At 39.7% G+C, this 22,409-nt stretch overlaps 1 protein-coding gene across 2 annotated transcripts in view; it reads right to left on the reverse strand.

The window, feature by feature from the left end:
* Positions 1-22,409, reverse strand: part of CTNND2 (catenin delta 2) — a gene marked incomplete at its 5' end in the record, with an annotated part of 935,921 nt that overhangs the window by 167,989 nt on the left and 745,523 nt on the right. For both annotated transcript variants that reach the window (XM_082650874.1, XM_082650873.1), the window contains one exon: positions 15,288-15,471. In XM_082650874.1, the coding sequence (XP_082507000.1) occupies positions 15,288-15,471 (184 nt within the window). The remainder of the gene's footprint in view (positions 1-15,287; positions 15,472-22,409) is intronic.

Raw genomic sequence — 22,409 nt, forward strand, 5'->3', positions numbered from 1 at the left:
CTGCTCTGCTTGGCAGACTCCACTGGGTTCCTTACTAGGGTGACCTTATCAGGCTCCTGGAGCTGCCGGAACAAAGTGCCACGGTCTGGTGGCCTAAACGACAGAATGTTATTCTTGCATAGTTCTGGAGATTAGAAGTCCAAAACCAAGGTGTCGGCAGGGCTGTGATCTCTCTGAAGGCTCTGGAGAAGAACTCTTTACCTCCTCCTAGCTTCCCGTGGTTGTCGGCAGCCCTTGTCATTCCCTGGCTTATAGCTGCATCACTCCAGTCTCTGCCTCTGTCTTCAAACGGATTTCCTCTCTGTGTGTCTCTGTGTGTATGTCCTCTTCTTATAAAGATACCATGCTTTAGGGCTTTGCTGGTGGCACAGTGGTTAAGAATCCACCTGCCAATGCAGGGGACATGGGTTCGAGCCCTGGTCTGGGAAGATCCCACATGCTGCGGAGCAACTAAGCCTGTGCACCACAACTACTGAGCCTGCTCTCTAGAGCCAGCAAGCCACAACTACTGAGCTCGTGACCTAGAGCCCGTGCTCCGCAACAATAGAAGCCACCACAACAAGAAGCCCATGCACCACAACGAAAAGTAGCCCCTGCTCTCCACAACTAGAGAAAGCCTGCATGCAGCAACCAAGACCCAACGCCAGAAATAAATAAATAAATATAGTTATTTAAAAAAAAATAAAGATAACACACTTTAGATTTAGGGTCTACCCTAATTCAGTGTGATCTCATTTCTTAAAAAAAAAATTTATTGTATAGTTGATTTACAATGTTGTGTTAATTTCTGCTGTATAGCTAAGTGATTCAATTGTACACATACACATTCTTTTTCATATTCTTTTCCATTATGGTTTATCACAATCTATTGAATATAGTTTCCTGTGCTCTACAGTAGGACCCTGTTGTTTATCCATTCTATATACAATAGTTTGCACCTGCTAATCCCAAACTCCCACTCCATCCCTCTCCCACACCCCCTCCCCCTTGGCAACCACAAGTCTGTTCTCTATGTCTGTGAGTCTGTTTCTCTTTCGTAGATATGTTCATTCGTGTCGTATTTTAGATTGCACATATGAGTTATATCATATAGTATTTGCAGTATGACCTTACCTTAACTAATTATATCTGCAAAGACCCTATTTCCAAACAGGGTCACATTCTGAGGTTCTTGGTTGACACAGATTTTGGGGGACACTTACCCAACCTACTGCAGTGACCTCAACCAAAATGAGCTTGTCCATAGGCTGAGTCAGTGTGACCTTCACTAGTGAACCTTCAGTGTGCGGTTGGTCAACACACATTTTGGCTGAAGGTGATAATTATTCCAGCCAAAGGTTACTGGAAGGTATTTGACTACACACTGTGCAGTGAAACAATCACAGGTACACAACTGAATCAATTTCAAGGTCTAAATCACCTGATTAAGGCCATAGAAAAGTGGTTTCCCTGGAGCCATCCTTAAGCATAAAAAAGAAAAAAACTAGCACAATAACTTCATGCATAATTAAGTCCTAGGCTGATCTAACATTTTCCCAAATTTATTTTAGGACATATTTATATTTTTTTATTAAAAATTAAAGTAATTGAGCAGAATTGGAACAAAAGACAAAATTAGAAAAGGGGGACAAATGAGGTGTGTGTACTGGGGACAGGGTGGGAGAGGGTGAGGCTGGGAGGAAGTGTGCAGAGATGAGGCCCACCCCCTGCCCAGCACCCCCAGCTCCAACTGCCACCAGCCCCACATGCCATCACCTCCCAGAATCCCATAATCTAGCTGTGATCACTCTTACCAACTTGTTCCTCCAACAAAATTTAAGAGATCTGCTTTTCCATTTCTATCCTCTTTTCTCAGTGATGGATAGATATTTCAGGAACAAACAGGTCAACTTTTGAAAAATTTCATTTCCTACCCCCAAAATCAATTTTAAATGGAAAAGGACTAAGGGCTTTACCTTTTCATTTTATATTTTATATGTGCTTAAATTTTTGCTATGTCAACGTGATATGCCATCTTCCTATGAAGATTCACCATGCCTTTTTAGCAAAGGCAAAGCCCATAAAAGGAAATGAAATTGAGTTATTTCTAGTGAGGTGGATGGACCTAGAGTCTGTCATACAGAATGAAGTAAGTCAGAAGGAGAAAAACAAATATCATATGCTAATACATATATATGGAATATTAAAAAAAAAAAAGGTTCTGAAGAACCTAGGGGCAGGACAGGAATAAAGATGCAGACATAGAGAATGGACTTGAGGACACGGGGAGGGGGAAGGGTAAGCTGGGACGAAGTGGGAGAGTGGCATGGACATATATACACTACCAAATGTAAAATAGATAGCTAGTGGGAAGCAGCTGCACAGCACAGGGAGATCAACTCGGTGCTTTGTGACCACCTAGAGGGATGGGGTAGGGAGAGTGGGAGGGAGATGCAAGAGGGAAGAGACATGGGGATATATGTATACGTATAGCTGATTCACTTTGTTATAAAGCAGAAACTAACACACCATTGTAAAGCAATTATACTCCAATAAAGATGTTAAAAAAAAAAAAAGAAAGAAAGAAAAGGCAAAGCCAAGAGGCTCTTCTCTTTAGAATGTTCCCGGTTAGTATGTCCTGTGCTTGAGGCTGGAGGGGTGGGCACCACCATCGATATTGGTACAACACGTACTGCCAAAGAGAAGGCTCAAGAAACTGGACAGTCTTTTAAGATATTTTAATTTGTCTAAAGATTGGACAATGTTAGTGTTCTAGATTTTAGCTTACTAAGGCATAGACCTTTTTTCCAACTTAAATTTCACTCTGATAAGCTTTTGAATATTTAAGAGTGGTACCATTTGCATTTATAATCTTTTTTTTTCTTTCTGAAAAATAAAAAGGTGTACTCCTTCAGAATAGTAATTGCTTACATGCCTAACCTCAGCTTCCCGCCCTGAAATGACTTAAACAAGTTTGAATACTGCTAGGAACAAAAATTGAGAATAATGTTCTCCAATAATGATCTGATCAATTTACTTTTACCTACCATATGCTCCTACTGGAGTTATAAGGTACACTAGGTTAGGAAATACTATCCTTGGAAAAGAGTTTTATTTTCTTTTACATTTCATTTTGTTTATATATTCTTGAAACTGTAGCTATAGAAACAAGCCAAAAATATTAACTCATTTTATGTCATCAGTAAAAGGATGGAGGTATCTAAGGACTGGAAAAATAATGTCAACTCTACTATCTAGAACATGCCTTAAAATTTAGTCTTAAAAGAAAAAGACACTCATCATTCTAATTGTCAAAATTAAGATTTAAGATGGAGATGGAGAGAAGGGACTTAGGTAGGGCTTTGTGACTAACTCTGTCTGGGTTCCCTGCCATCCATACTTTGGGTCTTAGAGGAGGAGAAGGGAAAGTAAGAAATAAGGGGAAGGGAGAAGACAGATGACAATTAAAGGCAAAAGGGATGTTGGCTAAGTGGATGTCACTTGGTAAATGTTGAGAAGCAAATTAAAAGAACCAGCATGCTGTCCATTCATTGGTCGTGTGTTTGTTTGTGTTGCTCTAGCACAGATCTGCAATCTCATCTCACATAACATTATATTTCCCCTCAGTGTGGTATAGTGGGGATGGTCTGGATCAGGAGTCAGGATGTGGGTGAAAATACTGGCTTCACGACTTGCTACACATGAACTTTTGAACTTATAATAAATACGAGAATGAATGATGTATTCAAAGCAGAACTTCCTGGTCCTTGGAAGTCAAGAATTTTATGAATAAAAATTCTCATTTTAATTTTACATAAAAATCGTGTCTCTAGTCACAGTGTGTAAAATGATTGAATGAATATCTACTATGTTGCCAGGTCATAACTTGCAATGACTGAATGAACAAACTGCCCCCCCCATACACTCAAACAAAACACAGGCACACAGACACACACACACACACACACACACACACACACACACACACACACACACACACACACAGCTCCCATCTTCAATTTCTCTGCATTTCTTAAGAAAGGAGACTTCCTATTCCAACTCAATATCAGAGATAACATCACCTGAGGACAGATACTGAATCCAACTTAACTGACATCTCACATATTAAATATATTAAATAGTGACCTCATGCTATCTTGCTTATTGTACTTTTTTTTTTACAAAAAGTACTGTTTGACAATGAATGGTAATGAGAAAAATACAATCTCAAAACAAGTTTATAAAATGTATGATTATGTCAAGGACTAAATTATATTTAACTCCCAACAGAGGCTTTGGAGAATTTCTATAACTGAAGTATATAAAAGGAAATAATTTAAAAGAATTTTTGACAACAGAATGGTCCTTGACAATAATGCCTTAGTTTTCAAGATGGTTCCCTAATAAAGAAGATCTAAAAAAGGAAGAGAAGTTCAGTAGTAAGAAATATTTTGTACACAGTTTACTTTCTTACAGTTACTAATTTTCTTTGCCTTGACCCAGTGGAATACCCATAAATCACACCAAGGGAACTGAATTGTTTTCTGGTTGTGACAACTCACTTGGTTTATACCAAAGTAGTCACATTTCACTTCCAGAGTTTTTTAAGAATTCCTTAAACACATACACACGGCACATTTTGTAGAACAAATGCAAGTTATTGTTTTCTTTTACCAGATAAACAAGGTCCTAAATCACGTGCTTATGTTTTAGCCTGATTTCATGGAATATGATAGTGATGGTCATGACACATTGGAAAAGACTTATAACATGCAACTGAGGCATTTTTATAAAATTTAGGTAACTTTCAAGAGTAACAAGAGTGTTCAGTTGGGGAATTAAGGATAAAGGAGCAGCAGCTACTCAGGGAAGGATTTTTTTTTGTGGCAATGGGAGAAGTACAAGAGAGCAAATCCAACTCCAAGAAAATATTGAAGTCTCTCCTGTGTCGTGTTTGGCAAGTTCCCAAATAGAGGCAATTTTTGGACTCAGGGCCCACTGCCTGAAATCCTGGCTGAGTCCCTAGAAGGAAAAAGACCCTGTAACATATCTATGTGGCTGACAGGGTCTTGGTGCTCAGGCCTGCTGTCAGGCCTGAGCCTCTGAGGTGGGAGAGCCAAGTTCAGGACATTGGACCACCAGAGACTTCCTGGCATGAAATATCAGTTGGTGACAGCTCTCCCAGAGATCTCCGTCTCAACACTAAGACCCAGCCCCACCCAATGCACAGCAAGCCCCAGTGTTGGATGCCCCATGACAAACAATTAGGAAGATAGGAACAAAACACCACCCATTAGCAGAGAGGCTGCCTAAAATCATACTGAGTTCACAGACACCTCAAAACACACCATCAGACGTGGCCCTGCCCACCAGAAAGACAAGATCCAGCCCCACCCAGCAGAACACAGGCTCCAGTCCCCGCCACCAGGAAGCCTGCAAAAGCCACTGAACGAACCTCACCCACTGAAGGCAGACACCAAAATCAATGGGAACTATGAACCTGCAGACTGCAAAAAGGAGATCCCAAACAAAGTAAGGTAAATAAAATGAGAAGACAGAGAAATATACAGCAGATGAAGGAGCAAGGTAAAACCCACCAGACCAAACAAAGGAACAGGAAATAGGCAGTCTACCTGAAAAAGAATTCAGAGTAATGATAGTAAGATGATCCAAAATCTTGGAAATAGAATGGAGAAAATACAGGAAACATTTAACAAGGACCTAGAAGAGCTAAAGAGCAAACAAACAATGATGAAAAACACAGTAAATGAAATTAAAAATTCTCTAGAAGGAATCAATAGCAGAGTAACTGAGGCAGAAGAACGGATAAGTGACCTGGAAGATAAAATAGTGGAAACAACTACTGCAGAGCAGAATAAAGAAAAAAGAATGAAAAGAATTCAGGACAGTCTCAGAGACTACTGGGACAACATTAAATGCACCAACATTCGAATTATAGGGGTCCCAGAAGAAGAAGAGAAAAAGAAAGGGTCTGAGAAAATATTTGAAGAGATTATACTTGAAAACATCCATAACATGGGAAAGGAAATAGTTAATCAAGTCCAGGAAGCACAGAGAGTCCCATACAGGATAAATCCAAGGACAAACAAACCAAGACACATATTAATCAAACGATCAAAGTTAAATACAAAGAAAAAATATTAAAAGCAGCAAGGGAAAAGCAACAAATAACATAGAAGGGAATCCCCATAAGGTTAACAGCTGATCTTTCAGCAGAAACTCTACAAGCCAGAATGGAGTGGCAGGACATATTTAAAGTGATGAAAGGGAAAAACCTACAACCAAGATTACTCTACCCAGCAAGGATATCATTTAGATTCAACAGAGACATTAAAAGCTTTACAGACAAGCAAAAGTTAAGAGAATTCCGCACCCCCAAACCAGCTTTAAAACAAATGCTAAAGGAACTTCTCTAGTCAGGAAACACAAGAGAAGGAAGAGACCTACAAAAACAAACCCAAAAGAATTAAGAAAAAGGTGAAAGGAACATACATATTGATAATTACATTAAATGTAAATGGATTAAACACTCCAACCAAAAGACACAGACTGGCTGAATGGATACAAAAACAAGACCCATTATGACAGACATTAGACAGTATATATGCTGTCTATAATAGACCCATTTCAGACCTAGGGACACATACAGACTGAAAGTGGGGGGATGGATAAAAATATTCCATGCAAATGGAAATCAAAAGAAAGTTGGAGTAGCAATACTCATATCAGACAAAACAGACTTTAAAGACTATTTCAAGAGACAAAGAAGGACACTACATAATGATCAAGGGATCAATCCAAGAAGAAGATATAACAATTGTAAATATTTATTTACCCAACATAGGAGCACTTCAATACATATGGCAAATGCTAACAGCCATAAAAGGGAAATCGAGAGTAACACAATCATAGTAGGGGACTTTAACACCCCACTTTCACCAATGGACAGATCATCCAAAATGAAAATAAATCAGGAAACACAACCTTTAAATGATACATTAAACAAGATGGACTTGATTGATATTTATAGATATTCCATCAAGAAAACAACAGAATACACATTCTTCTCAAGTGCTCATGGAACATTCTCCAGGATAGATCATATCTCGGGTCACAAATCAAGCCTTGGTAAATTTAAGAAAATTGAAATCATATCAAGTTTCTTTCCTGACCACATGCCATGAGATTAGATCTCAGTTACAGGAAAAAATCTGGGAAAAAAAATAAACACAAGGATGCTAAACAAGACACTACTTAATAACCAATAGATCACTGAAGAAATCAAAGAGGGAATCAAAAAATACCTGAAAACAAATGACAATGAAAACACGACGACTCAAAACGTATGGGATGCAGCAAAAGCAGTTCTAAGAGGGAAGTTTATAGCAATACAATCCTACCTCAAGAAACAAGAAACATCTCAAATAAGCAACCCAGGCTTACACCTAAAGCAATTAGAGAAAGAAGAACAATAAAAGCCCAAAGTTAGCATAAGGAAAGAAATCATAAAGATCAGATGAGAAATAAGTGAAAAAGAAATGAAAGAAACAATAACAAAGATTAATAAAACTAAAAGCTGGTTCTTTGAGAAGATAAACAAAATTGATAAACCATTAGCCAGACTCATCAAGAAAAAAATGGAGAAGACTCAGATCAACAGAATTAGAAATGAAAAAGGAGAAGTAGCAACTGACACTGCCGAAATACAAAGGATCAAGAGAGATTACTACAATCATCTATATGCCAACAAAATGGACAACCTGGAAGAAATGGACAAATTCTTAGAAAAGCACAACCTTCCGAGACTGAACCAGGAAGAAATAGAAAATATAAACAGACCAATCATAAGCAATGAAACTGAAACTGTGATTAAAAATCTTCCAACAATCAAAAGCCCAGGACCAGATGGCTTCACAGGCAAATGGTATCAAACATTTAGAGAAGACCTAACACCTATCTTTCTCAAACGCTTCCCAAATATAGCAGAGGGAGGAACATTCCCAAACTCATTCTACAAGGCCACCATCACCCTGATACCAAAACCAGACAAAGATGTTACAAAAAAAGAAAACTACAGGCCAATATCACTGATGAACATAGATGCAAAAATCCACAACAGAATACTAGCAAACAGAATCCAGCAGCACATTAAAAGGATCATACACCATGATCAAGTGGGATTTGCCCCAGGAATGCAAGGATTCTTCAATGTACGCAAATCAATCAATGTGATACAGCATATTAACAAACTGGAGAAAAACCATATGATCATCTCAATAGATGCAGAAAAAGCTTTCCACAAAATTCTACACCCATTTATGATAAAAACCCTCCAGAAAGTAGGCATAGAGGGAACCAACCTCAACATAATAAAGGCCATATGTGACACACCCACAGCCAACATCGTTCTCAATGGTGAAACTGAAACCATTTTCTCTAAGATCAGGAAGAAGACAAGGTTGCCCAGACTCATTGCTATTATTCAACATAGTTTTGGAAGTTTTAGCCACGGCTATCAGAGAAGAAAAAGAAATGAAAGGAGTACACATCAGAAAAGAAGAAGTAAAACTGTCACTGTTTGCAGATGACATGATACTATACATAGAGAATCCTAAAGATGCTACCAGAAAACTACTAGGACTAATCAATGAATTTGGTAAAGTAGCAGGATACAAAATTAATGCTCAGGAATCGCTTGCATTCCTATACACTAATGACAAAAATCTGAAAGAGAAATCAAGGAAACACTCCCATTTACCATTGCAGCAAAAAGAATAAAATACCTAGGAATAAACCTACCTAAGGAGACAAATGACCTATATGCAGAACTATAAGACACTGATGAAAGAAATTAAAGATGATACAAGCAGATGGAGAGTAATACCATATTCTTGGATTGGAAAAATCAACATTGTGAAAATGACTATACTACCCAAAGCAATCTACAGATTCAGTGCAATCCCTATAAAACTACCAATGGCATTTTTCACAGAATTAGAACAAAAATTTTCACGATTTGTATGGAAACAGAAAAGACCCCGAATAGCCAAAGCAATCTTGAGAAAGAAAAACGGAGCTGGAGGAATCAGGCTCCCTGACTTCAGACTATATTACAAAGCTACAGTAATCAAGACAGTATGGTACTGGCACAAAAACAGAAATATAGGTCAGTGGAACAGGATAGAAAGCCCAGAGATAAACTCACACACATGTGATCACCTTATCTTTGATAAAGGAGGCAAGAATATACAATGGAGAATAGCCAGTCTCATCAATAAGTGGTGCTGGGAAAACTGCACAGCTACATGTAAAAGAATGAAACTAGAACAGTCCCTAACACCAAACACAAAAATAAACTCAAAATGGATCAAAGACCTAAATGTAAGGCCAGACACTATAAAACTCTTAGAGGAAAAAATAGGCAAAACACTCTATGACATAAATCACAGCAAGATCCTTTTTGATCCACCTCCTAGAGAAATGGAAATAAATACGAAACTAAACAAATGGGACCTAATGAAACTTAAAAGCTTTTGCACAGCAAAGGAAGCCATAAACAAGATGAAAGGACAACCCTTATAATGGGAGAAAATATTTGCAAACGAAGCAATGGACAAAGGATTAATCTCCAAAATATACAAGCAGCCCATTTAGCTCAATATCAAAAAAGCAAACGACCCAATCCAAAAATGGGCAGATGACCTAAATAGACATTTCTCTGAAGAAGATATACAGATTGCCAACAAACACATGAAAGGATGCTCAACATCACTAATCATTAGAGAAACGTAAATCAAAACTACAGTAAGGTATCACCTCACACCAGTAAGAATGGCCATCATCAAAAAATCTACAAACAATAAATGCTGGAGAGGGTGTGGAGAAAAGGGAACCATCTTCCACTGTTGGTGGGAACATAAATTGATACAGCCACTATGGAGAACAATATGGAGGTTCCTTAAAAAACGAAAAATAGAACTACCATACGACCCAGCAATCCCACTACTGGGCATATACCCTGAGAAAACCATAATTCAAAAAGAGACATGTACCACAATGTTCACTGCAGCACTATTTACAATAGCCAGGACATGGAAGCAACCTAAGTGTCCGTCGACAGATGAATGGATAAAGAAGAGGAGGCACATATATACAATGGAATATTACTCAGCCACAAAAAGAAAGGAAATTTAACTATTTGTAGTTAGATGGATGGACCTAGAGTCTGTCATACAGAGTGAAGTAAGTCAGAAAGAGAAAAATAAATACCGTATGCTAACCCATATATATGGAATCTAAGAAAAAAAGAAAAAATGGTTCTGATGAACGTAGGGGCAGGACAGGAATAAAGACACAGACCTACTAGAGAATGGACTTGAGGACACAGGGAGTGGGAAGGGGAAGCATGGACAAAGTGAGAGAGTAGCATTGACATATATACACTACCAAATATAAAATAGATAGCTAGTGGGAAGCAGCTGCATAGCATAGGGAGATCAGCTCGGTGTTTTGTGACCACCTAGTGGGGTGGGATAGGGAGGGTGGGAGGGAGACTCAAGAGGGAGGCGATATGGGGATACATTTATACTTATAGATGATTAATTTTGTCATACAGTAGAAACTAACACAACACTTTAAGCAATTATACTCCAATAAAGATGTTAAAAAAAAAAGAGTAGAAAGATATGTAGACATTGGGAGGAAATGTATAAAAATGCTAACGATGGTTATCTCTGGGGGGTGAGATTATGGGTGACTGTTAATTATTAGTTTATGCTTGCATGTATTTCTAGTAGTCAGCAATAAACATGTATTGCTTATAAAATTTGAAAAAAAAAACAATAAATGTCTTTAAAAGTGAAAAAAAAGAGTAAAGCTATAAATTAATGGACCAGATCAAGGTATGCAAATATTACACAAACCCGCTATATCATCTTCTTGTACAAAATCACTGTATCATTTTTCATATAAATATATATATATATATTTAATACATAAAAATGACTAGAAGAACAAGTGCTGTGAGTTTATTTTCTGCTTTCAGAAGCACCAAAGACATGGACATATATACACTACCAAACGTAAAATAGATAGCTAGTGGGAAGCAGCCGCATAGCACAGGGAGATCAGCTAGGTGCTTTGTGACCACCTAGAGGGGTGGGATAGGGAGGGTGGGAGGGAGGGAGATGCAAGAGGGAAGAGATATGGGAACATATGTATAACTGATTCACTTTGTTATAAAGCAGAAACTAACACACCATTGTAAAGCAATTATACTCCAATAAAGACGTAACAAAATAAAATAAAATAAATTAAAAAATTTAAAAAAAAAGAAGCACCAAAGAACCAAATTATTTCTAAATATTGTGATAGAAAAAAAACTGTTCCCTGCAAAGGTATAAGCCCAGATCTGATTTATAAATTGAGATGATCTGGTTATTAATTTACATTTTAAAGACTATATTGAAATCATTTCTGCAGTTCCAGGAGGACTTTTGCTGAGTCTACTGCATTATCCATAATTTAGCATAGTTAACGTGTGTTTGAAATCCTCTTGTTTTTGGGGATTTGATTTATTAAACCTCAGTTACATACAAATAATGGCATGTGCCATAAAACTCCTCTAATGTTTGATAAGATAACAGAGCTGCCATTTTAATAAGAATAGTATGACTAAAAAGAAGAAAAACATTCCAAGATAAAAAGCAGAACTACAACAGCTATGGAGAGAGTTCTCATAGCCACAAATCAGTGGTGGTTAAATTAATCGAATGGAACAAAATATTGATATTTACAGTTGTCTACAGGAGGTCCCTTAGAAATGAAGCCTTCAGGGCAGCCCATCAATTCACAGCTCTGCTCTTAATGTCACCTCTCCCCTCCCTACCCGCTTCTACTCCGTCCTGTAAAATTGCTCCCAGACATAGCTGACCATTGTGTTCTCTTGGTCAAAGCTTCGCCATAGCTCTCTGTTCCTCACAGACTCAAGTCTATTCTTCTTAGCTCTGCTTTGAACGCCGTTTATCACCTGGAATGAAACAACTAAACAAGCTGCACTTCCTAAAGTCTGCTAGGTTTGTAGACTGCCTGCAGATGCTGGAGTTAGTTCTTCCACGTCAGTGTCAGGGTGTTCCTGCTGTTCCTCTGGCCTCGAGCATCTCCCAAAGCATTGACTGGTGATGCCCTTTCTCTGCTTGACCCCAGTCTCACCTGGTTCTTGAAATGTTTTGTGACCACACTCACTGAGTTACCACTCCCTTCCCAGGTTTTCCTTCTATACTATCCTAATCTTAGCTTTATATTATACTAAGATATAACACTAGGACTCATTGTATGGGTACCACCGTCTTCCACTAGAGGAGGAGTTTCTGAAGGGCAGAAGAGGTTGCCATGTTTATTTCAGCCTCCCTGGCCCTTCCCTGGCACACAGCAGTCACTTAGCAAATGCTCATGGATCAAACTGCTGAAAAGCAGGAACAGCATACATAGTAATTTCTTTATGGTAAATAAAGATCTAGGTTTTGTTGAAAAAATTAAGAATGTAACTACAACCTCACATACTAATATGTAGAATCTTCCATCATGATATAAATATTTACGACTGTTTTGGTGTGTTTCCAACTTGGTTCTAAGTAAATGGTAATAGTAGAAATTTCTTGAAATCTTTTATCTGCTGAGTCTTTATTTGATAAGTTCATTTTGGCCCCTTCCCAAGGCTATTTTCTTCCTCTCTTAGTCCAACCTGTTCATTAATGTAGACTGATTCATAAACACATTTAAATAAGAGAGAAAAAATTATATTTCTTTTTGTGAGAAGGGAAGTGTAACCGAGCAGGACACTGTAAGGTCTTCCCGGAATAGACTCTCACCCATGTCGTCCACCTGCCTGTTGTCTGTAGAAAAACTTTAGCCAAAGAATACATTGAATCAGAGAAGTGAGAAAAAATGCAAAAAGAAAGGAAAACAGGCAAGCAAGACAAAATAATAATACTTTAGCCATTAAACAAAGTCAAGTACCTTTAGTTCTTCCCCAAGGACTATAGATGATATTCTGAGCCATGTCCTTTGAGCTGTTTTGCAGATACTGAAACGCCCACCAGGTGGAGAAGTTAACTGTACACTGCCCACAAAGCACATAGACCCCAGACCAGTTGGAACCAGAAAGTTGATGATGCTAACTCCCAGTTACCTCACCACCAACCAATCAGAGGAATGTCCATGAGCTGATCACACCCCGCTTATTGAACACTATAAGACCCCTCACTGCCCCCTCCCGTGTGGGACACACTGTCTTGAGGGCAGTAGCCCGCTGTGGTCCCCTTGGCCTGGCAAAGCAATAAAGCTATTTCTTTCTACCTCACCCAAAACTCTGTCTCTGCGTTTCTATTTGGCACCAGTGAACAAAGGCCAAGTTTTGGCAACAGAAGGAGTTTAATGAATTAAGAGGGAAGTGAAATATTCATATTTTGATAGATCTTGCTTTGTCATTCACATGATAAACTCTGAAAAGTGGGAAAACCCTAAACCTGGTTTCAACTGGACTAAAAAAAAAAAATTAGGCTACATGAAACACTTTCTAAATCAGATGTCCTCCTTTTTGCTTTCTGTGATGTGGTCAATCCTGGCTGGCAGCAGAAGCAGCATCGCTCAAGCCTCTGTGTGTGTGAACTTGGCCAGATGACCTACAAAGGGGACCGGTGAACTGACACTAGTCTGGTTTCTTCATCTGACTTTCCATCAAATGAAGCTGAATGCTCATGTATCAGTATCCTTCATCCTTATGTCAAACATCCTGAATATATAATTATGTTACTATATTATTCAGAGAGAATTTTAGCTGATGGAACTTAGCAGATCTTTACAGACTATATGTATACAATTGATTGAGGCACTTCCTTCCACAATCTTCATTAGGAACAATGACACTCTTTACAAGTCAAGGATGTTAAGAAAGGAAAATTACTTGTAACAGCTGCATATAACTGAAATAGAAAAATCAGGTAAGAAGGGTCAGGAGTGCTTATAGTTTTAGCTTTGGAAGAGTTATATTTCTGCTGGTGGGGCAGGAGGTTTCTGAAAGATAATAGAATTTAAGAGGTTATAAGATGGACGTCTCAAAAGTGGGGTTTAGAAAACTGTAAACTTGACTTATGGAGGAGCCTATCCAGAGAAATCATGCCAAAAGATCATTATTTCATGACCTTGAGGAAAAGCAAAATTGTCAGAGGGTTTCCTATTCCTGCCCATGAATGCACACTGATATTTATGGAGACCAACTCTCTTTATCTCCCTTTATGCACGCCCCATTCACACAACACACACACCCCTCTCAAGACTGCAGGCTGAGAGCACTGTTGTAAATATACATGAGATTGTTATTATTAACGTCACCAAGGTGATTCTGTTCCTTCTCCAGGAGAGACTGGTTCTTATACCTAGAAACTGATCAACTGTAAGAGAAATGGCAGCTTTGAGGCAGCCACGCTGAAGCAATTCTGTACATTTTACTTTTGAAATAGAGATTATTTGACGAGGTATTTTAAATCACACCCATCCTATCATTAAGTTTAACCGGCAGAGATTTCCCACTTTGGTACAACGTACAACATCCTTGGGAACACAGTTTCTAGAGTCGGGAAGAAGTATGCATTGATTATTACATTCTTTTCTGAGAGCAAAAACTAAACAAAACATCTAAAACATCTCAAGAGATTTCCGGGTGATGAGTTTTGTAAGAAGGCATTGGGAGATAATTAGAACACATTTGCTACTTTTATTATTTTAAAAAGACATTTCACACCACAGTCCTTATTAAAGAGCTATTTTCAAGAAACACAGGCTCTTGCAGTCACACTGAAAATTTTTTAAAAATAAAAATAGCTACTGGAGACAGTCAACTAGATCTCTATGTATTTGTCATAGACTCTTCTTCTAACCAATTGGTCTGCCTGGTTATTCAAGATGCACGATACAACACAACAGGGAAATGACTGTTAACTATTGTTTTCAATCAAAGAAAACTAGTTTTGGTTGGAATGAAAATGTTTATTTCTTTGCCTAAGGCCTAAGAAAACATGTTAAATAAGTCAACTACTGGGGTAGGTAGAGGACGGTGGAAGATGCATAGGCATCTTCAGTACCTCGTTAGAAATGATCTTCACCAGCTTTTTGCACTGTTGCCGTATCAGTATTCCAAAACGCTCTGATCCTTAGCAAAACAGCAATTAAAGTTACAGAAACAAAAAGCACCCGTTGACAGAGGGAGGTAGCAACAACACGGGACTCACCTTAGGCATCCAGTGGCATTTCGCAGCACCTGTGAGGAATGCAGCTGTATTTTCCGATCGTCCTGAAGAGGTGAATTTTCCCAGCCTGAGTGGGGGATGATCACGGCATTGGTCAACACGGCCAGGGTGTCCTGTATGATTGGCATTTTGAGTGCATCGCAAGATGAAAGGTTCCAAAGGACTCCTGCAAGATACACACAAACAGAGCTTTTGGACGGCCACTGTTTTCCCCAGTTAAAAGCACAGGCAGGAGAGACAAAGATGGTGTAAGCACGTGTGCTAGGGCGTGCCCTTCATTTTAGACCATCTGTGTGAAGCCATTACAAACGTGCTGTGAAAATCTGACAAGTACGCAGAGGAACTGTAACATGATTATCTTGGTTCCATCGTGGAGAGTAACTGAGGTTGAGAGCGCTGATGGAATTGAGGATACCAACCAGGCTTCCATCCACAATTAGTACAATGGACCCAAGTACCCAAATTCTAACCAAGACCAAAGAGCTGTGAAAGTTATCTGAAATGGGCTATTAAGACATCTGAAATAGACTAGTGAGACATCTTTGTTTTATCCAGGACCTCAATATGCACCTGTGGTCTGTTTGATTCACTTAGTTTCCATATAGAACCAGCCATCACTGTACAGGACCTTTCAAGAATCGAGTATCAGGTCTGATGATAACAAGCCCAACACGAAATGTAAATTTAGTGTCACTTGTGACCGTTCTGTAAGCTTTTCTCTGAAAACGATGTTCATGGAGGGCCTACAGATTGTTAACAACAAAGAAAGCAGGAGAAAGGGGAGGGCGTGTCAACAATAGACAAAGAGACTTTAAAGTGGAATTAACTTTAGAAAAGGTCTTAAGAATTACATACACATTATAATATCATTTGAAGATGCTTTTAAAATAGTTACTTCTTGTTGTTCAAAATTGTACACCTAAAGGTAAAAAAAACTACAGCAAAGAATAATATTCTCTTTTCGTATGAAAGAAAGACTGCATTTTCCTCAAGACTAACCTAAATAGACACCATCACTTCAGATACTGAGAATAAAATATCATAGTCATCTTTAGAAACACAACTTCCACTTTACTTGTTTAATAAGCTTTCAATAGATTTTAAAATGACGTTGTGTTTCATTTACCATGTTATGAATAAACAGAACTCACTTATTTCTGAAATTTGTTTTATTAGTTTCTTGCATTGCACATGTTGAACTATCCAAAGGCATTAATAACACTAACCTGAAAGTTAATGATATTTGCTTGTTAATAACTAAAATAACAGTTTTAAATCAGTTCTATAAAAAATGTGACTTTAGAGACAAACTTTTCCACTGGTCTTTCAAAAGAACATTTGCTGGGAATTTTATTTAGGTAAATGCAAAGGAAATAATATGGTTTTGGTGCTGAGAATGTATAAATCAGTCCTTCAGTACAGAGGATTGGACTGAGGGCGAATCCTGCCTGCCTGTTTTCGTAAATAAAGTTTTATTGGAACATGGCCCTGCCTGTTCACTTACATATTATCTATGGCTGCCTCTGTCCTACAAGGGAAAAGCTTGAGATTTTGTGACAGAGACAGTATGGCTCACAAGCCTAAACAATTTACTGTCTGGCCTTTTACAGAAAAATCTTGTGCACCTCTGTGTTAGTATGTGGATCATTTCCTACACATTTCTGTGTGTGTGTTTACCTTGCCATTAGAACCCTAAATTGACTGTATAAAAAAATGCTTATTGGTAACAGAAGCTGCTCAAAATATATTCTGACTTGGACAGATGTGAAATGCTAGGAGTATTATCATATGCATTTATTTTGAATTAAATAATATATGAAGCTTTATTTTTATTCATTCCATTAGGAAACGTTTTACAGGATTTTGGGTAATCAAAATAATCAAAATGAATACTTTCATTCACTTGTAGTCTAACAACAGTATTCCTTTTCCTAGTAAAATAATCAGTTTTCAGCTTAAAAAAAGCACATTTAGGACTTCTCTGGTGGTGCAGTGGTTAAGAATCCACTTGCCAATGCAGGGAACACAGGTTCGAGCCCTGGTCTGGGAAGAGCCCATATGCCTTGGAGCAACTAAGCCCGTGTGCCACAACTACTGAGTCCATGCACCATAACTACTGAAGCCCGTGCGCCTAGAGCCCTTGCTCTGCAACAAGAGAAGCCACCATGATGAGAAGCCTGTGTATCGCAATGAAGAGTAGCCACCGCTGGCTGCCAGCGTGCAACAACAAAGACCCAAGGCAGCCAAAAAAAAAAAAAACAACTTTGCTAAAAAAAAGCACATTTAAATGAAATTACTATTTACACCATATTTGAGGATAACTTTTAAAAATATCACATTAAAGGGTTTTTGTCTGTTTTTCTTTTTTTAACTAAGGTATAGTTGACTTACAATATTTGCATTAGTTTCAGGTGTACATCAAAGTGATTCACTTATATATATATTTTTTCTGATTCTTTTCCATTATAGGTTATTCTGTTTTTCTAAGTACACAACACACCTATGCAGACACAAAACAATTTTTTTTCGTTCCTAAATCCTGATTTGAAAATGCCAATACATGAAAACTGAGGCTTGTAAAAGTTTTAAAATATGGGTGGCATATTTTGCTATAAAATACATTTCCTCCAAAGACTAAATAGTAAAAGACTTTTGCATTTTTCCATGCAATGAATTTAAAGAATCTAAAGGCATTCTATGATAATAAAACAATTTTTACTGTTTCCTAACAAACAGAAAAGAGGTAGGAAAGGAAAGGGGGAAAATCAAGAAAAGGTAAAGGCCTAATCTAATATCTGACGAGAAGTGAAAAGGATGGGAAAGAAGATGGCCTTTCAGGTAACTCTTTATCGGGCTGTTCTCTGCATTACCTTTCTCATTAATTCATCAATTAGTGTAACCTAATTCCAAATCAGGCATGGAGAGAAGTTTCCTATTCACATTCCCTCTGCCTTTCCAGACGGCTCCATCTGTGTTTCACATTCCAATGAACTTACCACAGTACTTGACCCAAATCTCTGAACTTTCTATCCCAGTTTCTATCTGCAGCCCACGTGTGCTTCCTGGACTTACAAGAAACGCAGCGGATCTCTGGTCAGGGGCATTTTTACCACGTCTGCTTGGATGAGGACTTGGTCAAGTGGATGCAACATGGCAGAACTTCTTTTGGGGGAATTCAGCAAACCAGTTAGTTGCAGGGTGCCCTCCAAACCTGGAGTTTTGGTTAGATTATCTGGACACAGAGACAAGCTTGAGTGTAGAATCAGCAGTCTCTGGGGACGCTGAGATAAACGTCTGGCAGGAGTCAAAAGTGGGAAACAGCTGGGAAGCCTACACCTGTCTTGCCAGACACACACACACACACACACTCACATCTACGCACACACATTCACACACTCACATACACACACCCCACCCTCACACCTATGCACACACACATTCTCACATACACATACACACACATCCCACACTCACATCTATGCACATACACATTCACACACACACATCTATGCACACCCACATACACACGCCCCACACTCACATCTATGCATACACATTCACACACTCACACACACACTCACATCTATGCACACACATTCACACTCACACACATCCACACACTCACATCTATGCACACACATTCACACTCACACACATCCACACACTCACATCTATGCACACACATCCACACACTCACATCTACACACACATTCACACACACATCCACACACATCCACATTCACATCTACACACACACATTCACACACACATTACATATACTCACACATACAAACACACTCACACCTACACACACACAACATATTTACACATTCACACATATACAAACTCAGACACATACACTGACACACACACACACACGCTCACACACAGACATTCACACACACACATCCGTTAGTCCCCAATGAAGGGAGACAGATTAGTGGAGAAAAACGGACGTATCTAGGCATTCTCTGTGAACAGAGGAGAAATAGGTGTTTTGCTCAAATTTCTCTTCACTTCTCCCTCTCCTTCTTCTGGGGTGGTTTTCTGGCATTCCCTTCAAACGCAGGAGCCCGACCCTTCTTCCCCTGAGTGAGGGCTGCACTTAGTGCCTCGCTTCTGACCCGCAGAATACGGAGGCGGTAACTGAGTGACTTCCGAGACGAGGTCAGGGAAGAGGTACTGCTGCTCCCGCCCAGCTGTGTCTGGGGTTGCCTGTCGGAGGGGGAGCCTGCCGTCACCCTGTGAGGACCCTCAAGCAGTACGAGAAGAGGCCTATGGGGAGAGGAATGGAGGCCTCCCGCCAGTAGCCAGCAGGGAGCCGTCTTGGAAGTGGACCCTCCAGCCCGAGTCAAGCCTTCAGACGATACAGCCTCATCCGCGTGGGACCCTGAGCCAGAAACACGCAAACCTGCCACTCCTGGGTTCACTCAGACACTGTATGGGATAAACGTCTGTTGTTTTAAATTGTTAAATGGGGGGGGGGCTGTAATTTGTTATGCAGCAACGGTAATTAATGTCCCTTCCTTTCCCTTCCCTCTCCTTTCCCTCTGTCTGCTGGACACTTTTCCCTTTACAGCACTTTATTCCTAATTACGCCTCTCATTCTGACTTAGATTCACTGCTTTTCTCCTTCCCTACAAGCCCTCCATCCTCTCCTAAGGTCTACTGTGAGAGTACAGGAGATACAGGAAGGGAATCCAGCTCAACCTTGTAACTAAATTTAAAATGCATTTTAATTTAGGTGACAAATGATATTTACCTTTTAAAAAGGCATCCCTCTTCATGTTTGTGACTTATGAGATGGCCAAACGCTTTCTTTAATTTGGAATAATGTTGTATTAGTTTCCTATTGCTGCTGTAACAAGTTACTGCAAGTGCAGTGCTTAAAATAAGGCACATTTGTTATCTTACAGTTCTGGAGGTCTGAAGTCTATAATGGACCAGCAGGCAGTGCTCCTTCTGGAGGCTCCAGGGGAGAATTTCCTTGTCTATCTTTTTGTTTGTTTGTTTGTTTTTGTTTTAGTTTATTGCGGTACACGGGCCTCTCACTGTTGTGGCCTCTCCCGTTGCAGAGCACAGGCTCCGGACGTGCAGGCTCAGCAGCCATGGCTCACGGGCCCAGCCGCTCCGCGGCATGTGGGATCTTCCCGGACCAGGGCACGAACACGTGTCCCCTGCATCAGCAGGTGGACTCTCAACCACTGCGCCACCAGGGAAGCCCCCCTGTCTTTTTAAGCTTCTAAAGGCTGCCCACGCTCCATGGCTTGAAGCCTGCATCACTGCAACCTCAGCATCCACGACCAAATCCTCTTCTCTGACTGATCCCCCTCCCTCCCTGTTACAAGGACACTTGTGATGACATTGAGCCTGGCTAGATAATCCAGGATCGTCTCCCGCATTTCAAGATCCTTAACTTAATCCCATCTGCACAGTCCCTTTTACCATGGAAGATAACATCCACAGGCTCTGAGATTTAGGACCGTGGACACCTTCGGGGGTCCATTGTTCAGTCTACCACGCATCCCTTAAAATAGTCTGTCATGCTTCAAATACAATTAAACTTCTGACTGTAGCTTCATGATCAGGCCCTCTTCCCTCCTTCTCTAAATTCATTTTGAATCAGATCCTTCCGTTCATTCATTTACCCAGTCTGCGCACATTAAGGACCAGGCTCTGTTGGATACAGTGGGAACATGAGTGAACAAAACAAAAAGTCCCTGCCCTCACGGCTCCGCCATCGCCGTAACTCATTACGCTCTTGTCATTGTCGCCTTATTTCTTCTCCTTGGACAACAAGCTGGTTGGTAACTCACATTTCTTGGACTTGCTGCTCTCTCCGTTTGGAACACTCTCCAAGGCTGATCCTTCTTTCGGTTCACATATACCTTAAATGTGCTAAACTCAGACAAGCTTTTTCGGATCGGTCTAAACTACCTTCCCAGACTCTTGCTCTCAGATCTCCTATTTTAATTTTCAGCAGAGACTGCATCACCGTCTCATATTTCCCATGCTTTTTCTTTGTTCCCCCTGTTTGATGCAGATGTTATCGACAGGCAGCACTGTGTGAATTTAAGGTGTCCAGCATAATGATCCGACTTACACACACCATGAAATGATGACCACAATAGGTTGAGTGAACATCCATCACCTCGTAAAGACACAACATTAATAAAATAGAAAAAAAAATTTTCTTGTAATGAGAACTCTTAGGATTTAGTCTCTTAACGACTTCCACATATAACGTACAGCAGTGTTAACTACGTTTATCATGTTGTATGTTATAACCCTAGTACTTATAACTGGAAGTTTGTATCTTTTGACTGTCTTCATCCAATTCCCCCTTCTCCCATCCTCTGCTGCTGGTAACCACAAATCTGATCTTCTTCTATGAGTTTGTTTCTGAAATATAATTGACCTACAACACAGTGATGTGATATTTCCATACATTTTGAAATGATCACCATATAAGCCTATTGTCGTCTGTCACCATACAAAAATATTACCTAATTATTGACTATATTCTCGATACTGTACGTTTCATACCTGCAGCTCATTTATTTTGTAACTGAAAGTTCATATCTCTTACCCTCTCCCTCACCTATTTCTCTCCTTCCCCCAGCGCCCTGTTCCCATGCTTTTTCATTACTTGCTTTTTTTTCATTTTCTCACTGCTCTTCCCCACCAGGTCCCAGCCAAGACATGAAGGCAAGGACCCTGAGTGTTCAGAGCATACAGAACACGTACAGCACACAGAATATGCTCTGACACACATTAGGTGCTCACCTAATCGGTGTTAAATGATTACAAGAATGAATAATTGGCTGATATGACCTTTATAGGATGATGCGTGCTCCAAGCAGTGAACATTTTAAGAGTATTCTACTGTTAGCAAAATGAAGTAATGATTTGAAAGAATAAAATAGCAGATGCAGGGCTTCCCTGGTGGCGCAGTGGTTGAGAGTCCGCCTGCCGATGCAGGGGACACGGGTTCGTGCCCTGGTCTGGGAAGATCCCACATGCCGCGGAGCGGCTGGGCCTGTGAGCCATGACCGCTGAGCCTGCGCATCCGGTGCCTGTGCTCCGTGATGGGAGGGGCCCCAA

This window comes from Grampus griseus (genome assembly GCF_964374135.1).
Source record: "Grampus griseus genome assembly, chromosome: 3".
Classification (NCBI taxonomy): Eukaryota; Metazoa; Chordata; class Mammalia; order Artiodactyla; family Delphinidae; genus Grampus; species Grampus griseus.